The 12,087-nt window shown below is 38.4% G+C and overlaps 1 protein-coding gene across 1 annotated transcript; it reads right to left on the reverse strand.

Moving 5' to 3' along the window:
- Positions 1-1,585: 1,585 nt before the first annotated feature.
- LOC119774586 (vitellogenin-1-like) lies at positions 1,586-9,999 on the reverse strand. The gene is made up of 33 exons (XM_038272129.1): positions 9,960-9,999; positions 9,637-9,657; positions 9,295-9,446; positions 8,961-9,212; positions 8,698-8,859; positions 8,470-8,618; positions 8,234-8,384; positions 7,983-8,140; positions 7,726-7,891; positions 7,514-7,639; positions 7,204-7,422; positions 6,902-7,119; positions 6,724-6,821; positions 6,522-6,646; positions 6,340-6,441; positions 6,129-6,248; positions 5,855-6,044; positions 5,686-5,779; positions 5,398-5,583; positions 5,179-5,317; positions 4,882-5,095; positions 4,202-4,794; positions 4,006-4,110; positions 3,694-3,897; positions 3,468-3,610; positions 3,245-3,377; positions 3,040-3,163; positions 2,771-2,951; positions 2,589-2,683; positions 2,368-2,462; positions 2,072-2,237; positions 1,815-1,976; positions 1,586-1,730 (listed from the first exon to the last, which is right to left on the reverse strand). The coding sequence occupies exons 1-33, from the start codon at positions 9,997-9,999 to the stop codon at positions 1,639-1,641; spliced, it is 5,175 nt and encodes a 1,724-aa protein (XP_038128057.1). The 3' UTR covers positions 1,586-1,638.
- Positions 10,000-12,087: the final 2,088 nt, after the last annotated feature.

Consider the following 12,087-nt stretch of genomic DNA (forward strand, 5'->3'; position numbering starts at 1 on the left):
TTTAATTTATAAAAAATATTTTGAAATATATTGATATATATATGTATTTAGGTGTGCAAGTTAAATATTTAATCTTTAATGATGAGTAAAGCGTAATTTAATTTTTCGTCGGATTGGTGACGTATTTACGCCGTAGGGCGTTGTATAGTGGTTGGTCGTAGTGTTTTGCTTACTGTGGTGTTGACCAAAGGTAAGCAATAACAGGTCAGGGCAGGGCCATAATAGTGTGTTATTAATACTTAATAATATATGAAAAAAAGTGTTTAGTTCTATGTAGAGGTAGTGTCTAATTACAGGCCACTAGCTTGAAATCAGATAAGTGACTTATTTGTAGCATTAGTCATTTGCCCATCTTTCAACCATTTCTTTGTATAAAATGTAAACTTTTGCCAAGTGTCTCTAAAACAGTCAAAGGTAAAGAGTTCAATATTAATTCAATTCAAAAATACGTTATTAATCCCAAAAGGAAATAAATGTTGCAGTAACTCATAAGTTATTTTTAACCAGGTGTTGATAGCTGTGGGCAGGAATGTTCTTCTGTATTGGTCTGCAGCTCTAATACAGAAACTGTTTTATCCAAAAGTTATGGACCTTAAATTCAAAGAGCACTCTCCCATGGAAGAGGAACGCGTTGTTCTCTTTACTGCTTGATCACATGATTTTACAAAAGTTTTTAGAGGCTGTGGAGCCAGATTATGAAGAATTTTAATCACTAAACTAACATTGGAGTAGAGCATAACGTTTCCAAATGTTGGTAATTTAAATTTTTTTCACAATACTACAGTAGTGGTATGAAAAACCTTTATTATCAAGTATTTTTAGAACTTGTTTGAAGAGACTTTTCAAAGACTTTTCAATGGCAAATATAATCTGATTAAATTTTACAGTTTTGATTAGTTTAGGAACGGTCCTTTTTAAGGACAGCATACTGTCTAATACCCTCCCTAAATATTTTGACAGATTAAACTTTTGTTTAAAAGTTTGTCTCCTTCAACACTTATTTCAGGTGGGAGGTAAGGATTTTTTTCATTTGGGGAAAAACATGCAAAAAGATTTATTAACGTTTACTTTAGAGCAGCTGCTTTTTCACTTGAATTTGCATGCGCATCTATCCGTGTCATATTATTATGTTACTATCAGAATTGTATTAGGGGCCTTTGTGGTACCCTTTCAATCATGGGCCTTAGAATTTTTTTTCACCCCTTTAAGTCCCCAAGGCAAACATGGTGACATACCTGTCTTTTTTTTTGTATTGCTTGTAGGAGAGCAAACTGCTGAGAAATTATACCCCACCACCCTCTCTCCAACTCTGTTGTTCTTTTTTATTTTTTTTTATTTTTTAATAAAGAAGGATTGTTAACTTTACTTAAATTTGACATGATATAATTATTTTGGATCAGTTTGCTTTATGTTTGAACTACATAAAAATCCAAATGGCTGCAGATCAACACATTTTCAAAAGAATTTAAAAGAAAAGCTTTTTTTTTTTTTTTTTTTACTTCAATGCCTGCCGAGTCAGGCAAGTACCTTGCACTTTGTACTTAAATAATCACTCCAATAAAATGATTTTGAGATGCAGTTTATTTATTGTTACACATGAAACATACACAAAGTAGAGACTTAAAAGAAATGCCGTATTTAAGAGCACCTGGCGTTGCAGTTGCATGCCAGGTGAGCCTGGGTAGTTTGTTTCAAATCCACACTTCTGTCAAAAACACTGCTCTGAGAATCTGCAAAGGCAAGGGAAATGCACCAGTTAAGAATTTTGACTTTCAAACCAAAATTGTAATATATATGTATTCAAAAATTCTCACCAGATTGCAGACAGCTGAAACCAACAGTGACAGGGGTGGTCTTGATTGGCATGCATCCTGGCAGACAGCGAGGAACGGGCTCCACAGACAAGCATGTAGATTCGTCACCATGAATGGTCAACTGTTTTTCCAGCTGCACAGATTCCAGCTTCAGACGGCACTCTGTGGAAGGGCAATGATGGTAAGTAAGATTTTGCAAAAACAGCAGCAAATAATTTATTCATGTATGAAACATTCAGACACATATTTGATTTTACCAGACGCATCCCTGCAGCTTTCAGCAGGCAGAATCCAGGAGTGGGCAAAGCTGACTGAGTTCTTAGCCACGCGTCCGTTGGGAGTGCGGTACTCTTGTCTGATTTCTCCATCACCTTTTCCACAGAGTCCACAGGTCTTTCCTTTCATCCAGTCAGCAACCTTGATCTACATTGGATATTAAATGGGAGTTTAGAAAACAGAAATAAATATATATAAGCTTTCCCTAAAACCTTGCTGTTTATCTTTTCCAAGTTTTGGAAAGATAAAAGCTGAATATAAATACTTAGGATTTTACCTTCCATGTCTTCCTGTCAAAGTAGACTTCTTGGAGACCATGGCTAGGTGCATAAACAGCAATACCCTGTCCACTTTGTCTGATCTCAATGGAACCTGTAACAGTTTCATTATGCATACTTACTTACAATACTCAGAAATGAGTGAGATGATTAAGATTTATTGTAGTTAATGGTTAGGAGTGATTTCATAAATAAAACTGAATGGAAAGTTCAGGGTAACCTGTTGGGTGGCGGTAAGGCAGGTTGCTGTGGGGAATTTCCATTTCGTTGACCTTCACAGTGACATTGTTGTCTTTTGGATACAAGTCAATATCTCTGAAAGCACATAAGTGACACCATTGAGCTTTTGATCATGTTGAATATTGATGATAAAAAATCCTCTACTTTGCACTGGAAACTTACATCTCAGAAATCTTGACATTGATATGGTGTTGTTCTGACGAATCTTTCCTCAAGAGAACAATAAACTTCAGCTCATTGGTGCAATCCTGTGCCACAACCTGATAGCAGGAGGAGGGCATCATGTTCTTGAAACTCCTGTTGTTGAATGTGTAGAGTGTGTCTTCGAAGAAACTGCATTCAGCTGGAAAACAGCAATGAAAGATACTTCTGATTTGCTGGTCCAAGTTCACCTTAGTATCTTTATCTATGAAATATACATTCTGAAATACCTGCGACAGCCTTGGAAACCATGAAGTGGATTCTGTCAAGGACTTCTTCAAAGGGGCTTAGACCCTTAAGCTCATTGATGGGCATAGACATTGGAAGGCGCACAGTGACATTGTAGGAAGTGTTCTGAAAGAAGAGTTAATTTATATAATCACAGAAACAACAAAAACATAGCTGCTGGGAGAAGAAGCTTAAGGCCTTTCATACCATTGGAGTTCTTGCAATGAAGTCAACTGTCTTTTCAGAAGCTGCAACTGCAATGACTGAGATATTCCTTGTGGTGTTGCTCTTTGTGTGAATCAAGTCATACAATATTCTAGAAGGAACGTATTTGTTAACCCTGGAAGAGAATGAAAAAATATCAGAAACTTTACAAACGTTTTTTTTTTTCTGAGATCTGAAGAGTCTTATGAGGTGTAGAGTATCTTACATCTTTCCATAGCGTTTCAGGGCAGAAGGCAGTCTTTCCCAGGATGCTCTGAGGCGAGCTGCAGGACTTGAAGAAACAAGACCAGTCTCTGCTGTAACATTGGTGCTGTATTTCTTGCCTTGTTCTCCCCAGGAAATCTTAGTCTATTGAAAAGCATCCTTACATGAGAATAGATCAATTACGGTTTTTTGTAGACTGTAATTACATAACTAGTAAAGAGTCTTACTGTAACTTTGTGCTTGCTCAGCACAACTCCATCAGCACAGAACTTCCAGTTGCTCTCAGAAGACAGATTGGCGACAACGATCTGAAGTCTGGCATTTGGTTTGTCCAGGTAGGCAGCAAGTTGGTATCCCACCACCCTCTTGTTGGCTTTGACAGCACGGAAGATCAATGCCAAGACAGCTTCCTCCTCTCCAAGATATGTCTTTTGCAGTTAAATTCAAGGTTAATTGCTTTTGGTTCACTCTCAAAACTAGACAAAAGAAAAAAATCATATGAGTAATTGTTCATTATTTTTCTAATGGCCACATCTTACCTGTTTGTAAATGGCTTCAAGGCTGGAAGCACTGCTCCTGCTTCTGGAACTTGCTCTGGAGCCGAGCTGTTTCTTGTGTAGCTTCTGGAACTTCTCAATTACTTGCTTTAAAGGACAAATATTGCTATGAGTTTTTCCATGTGCTATGGTGTCATGAGAAAGAACCTTCCTGCAAAACTGAGATGAAAATATTTACCTTTGAGCGACGAGAACTGGAGCTGGATGAGCTTGAGCTTGAGCTGCCACTGAAGAGGGATGCAAGGCTTGATGCAGAGCTGGTCCTTGCTGAGCTGCTGCTTGATCTTGAGGAACCAACTCTTCTGCTGCTCCTGCTGCTGCTACTGCTGCTGCTGCTCTTGCTGCTGCGGACACTCCTGCTACTGCTGCTGCTGCTGCTACTGCGGACACTCCTGCTGCTGCTGCTGCTGCTGCTACTGCTGCTGCTGCTGCGTTTGGAACTGCTGCTGCTGCTACTGCTGCTGCTATTGGTCCTGCTGCTGTTGTATTTACCGGCTGCAAGATTGATCTTACGGGCAGAGCGAGATGAAGAGCTGGAGGAGGAAGATGAGGACCTTGAGGAAAGTCTGGAAGAGGAGCTGCTGGAGCTAGAGGAGGAAGATGAGGAGCGGTTCCGTCTTGAAGACAGGATCTTGTTGAGTTTCACCAGGACTGATCCTCCTTCCTCAACGGTTTCCTCTTCATTCAGGTTAATGCGTTTAACAAGCTTCTCTGCAGCCTTTGCTCCTACCTTAACCTCCATTTCCAATCTCTCAACAACTTCGCCTTCAACTTTAAGGGAAAAAGAAATGTTATTAATACCTTGGTTCTGCAACAAGTTTATACAAAGAACTCAAATATTATTCTGACAACCCTTACTTGGTGTCACAGAGAAAGAGAAATTGTGGCTGCCAGCCAGTTTGTAGAGGACAATGTTTTGGATAGATGCAGCACTTTCACTGGCAAACTTGAAACAAGCCTTCAGTCCAACGCCAATGTGCTTAGCACAGTACCTCTTGGCAAATGGACGAATTTTGTGTTCAGGAACCCTTGGTACTGATTCTTCCACAGGAAGGAGCTCTGATGATGCTGACTGGAGGACAAGCAAATGAAAATTTGATCAGAATATGACTGTAAATATAAAGGTGTAAATAAAACCTATATAAAAAAACTTACCATGCTATTAGCAGAGGAAGCAGCCTTGGATGAGATAATCTTGTTTGAGATGGATTGCAAGATTTTGGTGGGGAGGAGAGGAGTGATTCTTTCAACAGCAGGTTCCTCAATGTTTCGTGCCACAGCAAAGGTTGTAATACTGTTGAACAGAAGATGAACTAATTAGCTAAGCTCTACATAAAAGCATAGAAGTAATGTCAAAATCTTCCAAGTGGTTACTTTAGAGCTGTGATGTTTTCAGGGACATCAACAGGAAGAGCTTCAAGCTTGAAGTCACCCTCTTTGATATTGAGTTTTGCTGCAATTTTCGCTGGCATAACAGAGTGGACTTTAGCGCTTGCTACCAGAGCAGCCTGCAGAATCTCGGTATTAAGGCCCATAACTGCATATGTGTTCATGGCAACACTGGATAAAAGAAAAATAATGGTTTTAGTTTCAGTTTTATTGCATCAAGCATTATATGCAAAATTTATGTGAAATCAAAGGTGTTTAAAGCTAGACACCTACCTTGGTCTGATCTCAGCCTGGAGCTGGATGTCTGTCTCCAGGAGACTCTTGAGGGGGAAATCTTCAGGCAGACGTGGTGATGTGCTGGGCTTGACTGAACAAACAGAAAAAGCTTGTAAGTTTTTCATCGCTTGAGTAGTTTTTCAATCTAAATGTGTGTTTTACTCACTTTCAAGAGAGGCTGCAGCAACAGCAGCGCTGTACAGACTGAGTTCCATTGGAAGACCAGCAGCAGTAGGAAGAATGCGTCGCACCTCAGCAGCCAGCACAGGCTTAGAATAGTGGAAGTTGATGCCAGAGAGGAGGAGAGCCTTAAGAGCTTCTCTTCCATATTCCTGAATTGGTAAATTCTTTGCATACTAAAAGGGAAGAGTACATCATTTATACCACTGGTTCTAAACATGTATTTGGCTTTAGCTTGCGTGATGTTTCTATTTTAATACCTCAACAGCCTGGTCAATCATAGGTTTGTCAATGTTGGCGAAGGCAATCTCTTGTCCAAAGAACTTAACATACATAGAAGCAAGGGGTTTACTGGTAGGCAAAGATCTCCATTCTGACAGCTGTGGAGAGAAAAAATATGTTTTTTTTTTATCATGCAGGACTGCTCATTGTGTTTTTTTCCTTTAATTTTTTATTTTGATTGTTGCTTACAGCCTTAAGGACACGCTTCATTTTGGTGATCCTGTCAGTACTTTCAGAAAGAGAAGGATTTTTCATAATCAGCTCCTGCAGTCCTTCAATATTTGCTCCGATCTAAAGAAAATACAAAAATACAGTGTAAAAAGAACATACCTTTCTTGCATTTGTTAAGTCATAGTGTTAAATGGTTTTACCTCCAAGGCTTCTGCAGTGCCTCCAGCGAGGAAGGCCCTGGTCTTTGCAACAACAGTTTTTGGCAAAAAGGTGGCAGCATCGTTGATGTAAAAAGCAGTTGCAGCAGCACCGAGCATCAGGGAGCCTAACATAGATTGTGATAAATAGGTAAGCTAATAATTCAGTAAATATAAAACTTCATTTTTTCCCTTATTTTCTTACTGTTGTAGATGTCCACGTGTACAGCTTTGCTATAACGCAGGCTCAGTCTATCCAGCTTTGGACTCAGGATCTTCATTGCAACGCTGCAAGCGGCGGCACTGCGACAGGAGTATTAAAAAGATGACTTAGCTTAGTCGGTATGACTTGATGATAATTCTTTAACAGATAATTGCCTTACACATCAGGATGAATGGTTGCAGGGCTTCTACTAAGGGACTTCATGTGAGAATAGGTGAAGCTGGCAACCTGCAAATTCTCCTCTGATTTTACAGAGTTGGCAAGAGTGGTCACCAAACCCATGGAGGGGCTTGTCTCAAAGAGAACAATGCAGGAAAGCATACGCAGCTCAGGGTGGAGAGCCTTGTCCATGTAGAGCTGGAGAGCTAGTTCCTGAACCTAATTCAGAGGAGAAAGATAAAATCACAATGGAGCTCTTTGGACAGACAAAAATCATTTGAAATACTTAAATTTAGAACCCACCAGTTTAGGCTCTTTCTTTGCAATGTTCTTCAGAGCCATGATGGCTTCAACATGAACTCTCATTGGCAGAGATGAAGCAGCAGTGCCATGAATGGGCATGAGCTTGGTGAGTGACTTGAAGCTGGAAGGGTGTCCAGCATTCCCCAAAACCTTGATGTACAGGGTGATGTTCTCTATCTCGTTCTTTGAAATAGCTTCTGAAAGCCTGTTTTGAATGGGCTGTTGATGGAAATTGGGCATTAACAAAGTTTATTTCTCACAGTTTCTCCTTTAAATGAAAACAAACATGTAATTTACGTGGTCATATTACCTTTATGAGTTCAACTGGGCAAGCAACTGTCTTATTGCAGTATTTGTTAACCATGGTACCATATCCAAGGAAGACCACTTCACGCAGAACTGGGTTTTCAACTACTTTGTTGCTGGCTATCATGTTCTAGAATGGAACAGAAATAAGATACTTTATGTATTCATTGTTCCTTAGTAACAATCAATGTTAATTACAAAGTTCCAATTACCAACCTCAAACATCTTGATGACCTCAGGGTCAGCAGTCACCATGTGCACAGCTGCAACCAAAGCCTGAGCTGCCTCAGCAACACTGATTTCCTCAGACATGAGTTTCTCCTTGATGAATCTAAGAGCAGCACGAGTACCAGTAGCAGGGATGGTATCCAGGAACCAGTGTCTGTGAATACAAAGGGGGAAATGTTTAAAAATAAAAGGTTAATGCAATTCCAGTGTTGATTTGCGACTTAGGTTTAATTGCTGATGTATACCTGTGGGGGGACATCTTCTTGTACTGGTTCCAGTACATTTCCAAATCTTCATAGCGGGCAACACGGAGGAGCTGTACCAGTTCCAAAAACTTCAGAGGTGCATTTTCATGAACATTCTCCACATTGTGGGTAGCCAGGTTATTCAGAACCTCTCCAACCTAATACCACACAATTGAAATGAGTACCATTATTTGAAGCCACTGTATATGTGATTAATTTTGACCTGTCTTTAAAAGCAGTCAAAACTATACCTGGGCCTGTGCATTGCTGATCTTGATAAGCTGAAGGGGAGTGTGAAGAAGCTCGCTGGAGAACTCGTATTTGAGAGATCCACGTTCACGATATTCAGCCTTGATAGATGGAATGGGGTCTTTCTGGAGCTCAAGGAATTCCAAGGACTGCCTTTAAATTTTGAGGGGAAATAAGTTAGATCAAAATACAACAGAGAATGCTATCACCCCCCTGTTCTTAGCAACCCTTAACATACTTGGTCCTCATTTGAGCAGCTCCGTTAGCCTCAGAGAAAGGTGAAAATTGAATCAGCTCATTAACGGCTGCCTTCAGGATCATGACACCACTAGCAACTGGTTTCAAGATGTAACTGAAAGTAGTGGTGCCTCTCAGGTTTTTGGTTTCCTGTTAAAAACGTCCCATATTAAATGTGATGTTCAGCCTTCAAAGAAATGTACTAAATAATAAATGGTTTTAACTTTACCTCCTGGCATTTGACACACTTCTCAGTATATGCCAACCCAATGTCCTTCATGAGTCTTTCCTGGCAGTTGTTCAAATCCCTGGTCTTGGTTAGAAGGATGTTCTCAATGCGTGCATCTTCACTGATGGAATAGAGAGTCTTGCATACACCTTGAGTTCCAACCTTTGGAGAACAGACACCATTTTAGCATGAAATTTGAAGATTACTCAAAAATAACTTTTCAAAAACACCACTATGTTTTATTTTGTGCTTCTTTTACAAACCTCCTGCAAGTCATAGACTTTGTGGGTCTTCTTAATGTTGAGCTGAAGGATGTTCAAGATGCCTCTGTGGATGTTCAGCACCAATGTCGAGATTCCTTCAGGAGCAAATATCTTTCCAACAACACCGCTGGAATATTCAAACTTGATTGGAATCGCAAGCTGAGGTGCAAGGGCTGCCGTTAACTTGGTTGCTGGCACTGCTGGGTCCTTTGGCCAAATGCCACTGTACTCAGAGAGCTCAGGTTCCAAAAGCTGTTATGGATTTAGATCAACTCTGTTAGTTACGGATTAGAACATTTTTAATATTTTTTAATTTTTGTGGTGTTACTTTTACCTTCAGGATGTAAGTATTATGATCAGCTGCACTGATTAACACCTTGGTGCTGATGTTCAGTCCAGCTCTGGCCAAACCTTCCTCAGGAAGGCCACCCAGGATTGACGCTACATACTTATAGACGTAGGTCTTACCGGCAGCAAATTCAGGGGCTGTGAACAAAATGTATCACAGTAAGAATTAATCTACCTGTTTATAAAAAGGTACATGGAGAATCTTTGTCACCAAAAAACACATAATTTTTTGTATTTGCTAAAATTCAGCAAGACTGGTCATTGTAACTAAAGCTTACATACGGTAACACATTGAAAAATTTAGTTTACATTGAAATACTAAACTTACCAAAATTAGGATTTTGTCCAGCTTTAATGGAAAAAAAGAACATGATTAGTCAAATGTTAGAAAAAAAAAAGATAAAATTTAAATGAGTGAATATATACACATATAAACTTGATCGGTATTGAAATCTTTTATTACAATTAAAATGATAAAATGACTGTATAGGTCCTCTAAATCAAGATTCACTAAATGCTAGGAAAATGAAAAATGTTTCTCTAGATGGTAAAAAAAAACTTTAATTTAAAGATTAAAAGAGAGTAAAACTCATAAGACAAGTTAAGATTAAATGGGATATAATATTTAAACGAGGGTAGCATTTTACTCACCCACAAAGGCCAGAGTCAGGGCTAGCACAACCGCTTTCATGGCTGATGAGGCTGTGACTGTCTGTGGTGAGAGGGAGCCTTTTATAGGGAAATTTGTGCTGTTTACATATCCTTGTATTTGACTGGATAACTTGCTTATCTTTTGTCAGAAATTGGTTTTGGCTAAATTCATCCAATAATGGAAAGTTAGGTTCCCCTGACCTTGTTCCCTGAAACCGGTCAGACGTGTACATACTGTTGCAAAATTTGGTACTTAATAGTTTCATATAATTAATCTTTTGTTGGTAAAATATCTCTATTTTCTTACTCTAACATAATGAATGTCAATATTTTTACATTATGTTAACATCATTACATTATTATTTTAAAACTTTTATGTTAAATGACTATTTACCTGTTTGTCTTTGTTTCATTTTTTTCTTTTTCCAAAAGTTTCACTTTAGATAATATTTTTAATTGAAGGGATCACAAAAATTATAAATGGTCATATTATTTTTCTTTATTGCTTGTCTCTCTCCCATCTTAGAGGGTAAAAAACACAAAAAGAAGGAAAATTAAAGAACTTATGATTTATTTTCTCTTTTTGCATTTCTATTCTGCAACTCTCAATCAGTTTCAAAGTTCAACCACAAAGGCAACCTAATAAAAATTTATTTACTCCCTTTGTTTATTTTGGTCACTGTGACCACTGCAGTTCGGTCACATTAATAGGTCTGGCTGTTGTGACTTCAAAAGTTTATCTTTTTAAAATCATGGTAGACACCTTTTTTTTTTTTTCAGGTATCAGACATCACCATAATCAGTACCAGGAAGAAAGGTTGACTCCACAAATGTGATTTCTTACATTAGCAGCCTCATTGACTGAAGGTAACTTATCCTACACAAGACACAGTTATAGATGTTGGATGTCAAATGGGTTATATTTTACCCATACAATATGTAAAGGTTAAACTGTTTTATTTTTGTATTTTCTAGTGTCAAAACTATCAGGTTTGAAATGCAAGGCTGGCTTTTGTTTTTTGTTTTTTGCTTTCTTCATCAAAATATTCAAACAATATCCATCCTACCTGTTGTTATATTTAGCTTTTTTTCATTAGACAAATTTTGCCTTGAAAGTCTTGGTCACTAACTAGTTTAACGAACATTTTCTTAAATATTTCTCTCTAATATTCTACTCGAATATGACTGAATTCATCCAAATGATACCACATAATCAGTTCATCAACATTGACTTTACACAAACACCACAGGTTATCTCAATCGGCCAGAGCAACCTGCCCTGCTATCAACCAACCTCACTACACAGATCACAGCCTGGTACACATTAGCAAAGTTTTTCAGAACCTTTGTGACTGTCAAAGTATACCTTTGGCAGGAGCAGTGGGAGCTGCTTCTCTTCTTTTCAACATTTCTTTCAGAGGAATAAATGTATTTTTACTTTTTGACCCCATTTGAAAACTGCATATATATATATATATATATATATATATATATATATATATATATATATATATATATATATATATATATATATATATATATATATATATATATATATTTTAGGGGATGATAACGACACACAAACATAAAGGCACCTCCTTAAATCATCTTAATGTGATGGTTATGTTGTAAGGGTCTCAAAGGATCTGGGTGATGGGTCAGACAGAGAACCTTTCAAAAAGCCCTCATGAAGACTACAAAATAGTTGTTCATCCTGGAGCTAGGCCTTGGGTTGGGGTTCGTGAGCAAGTGTCTGGTGGTCAGGTTCCTAGACCAAGCCTGACGGAGTGAGCCATTCACTTGTGGGCTCATCACCCGCAGGGATCCATGAGGGACTGAGGTTAAGAGGATTGGGCTGCAGTCAGAGGCTCTGTGACCTGATCTGAAAATGCTTAGAATAACCTGTTGGTTTTTTTAGTAAAGCCACAGAGTGTTTTCCCAATACCTAATAATCTGTCTATGTACATAGTTTATTCCACAGCCATGATGCCCCAATGTACTTTTTTTTTCTCTCACCAGCAATAGAATATGTCTTTGGTTGAGAATGTTTTTAGAAAAACTTATCATCATCAAGAAACTGAAGTGCATTTGTTATAGCTCTCTGCCCTGATTTTGGACCTAATTGTTT

Source organism: Cyprinodon tularosa, unplaced genomic scaffold (assembly GCF_016077235.1).
Source record: "Cyprinodon tularosa strain WSP-4 unplaced genomic scaffold, ASM1607723v1 ctg82, whole genome shotgun sequence".
In the NCBI taxonomy this organism is placed as follows: Eukaryota; Metazoa; Chordata; class Actinopteri; order Cyprinodontiformes; family Cyprinodontidae; genus Cyprinodon; species Cyprinodon tularosa.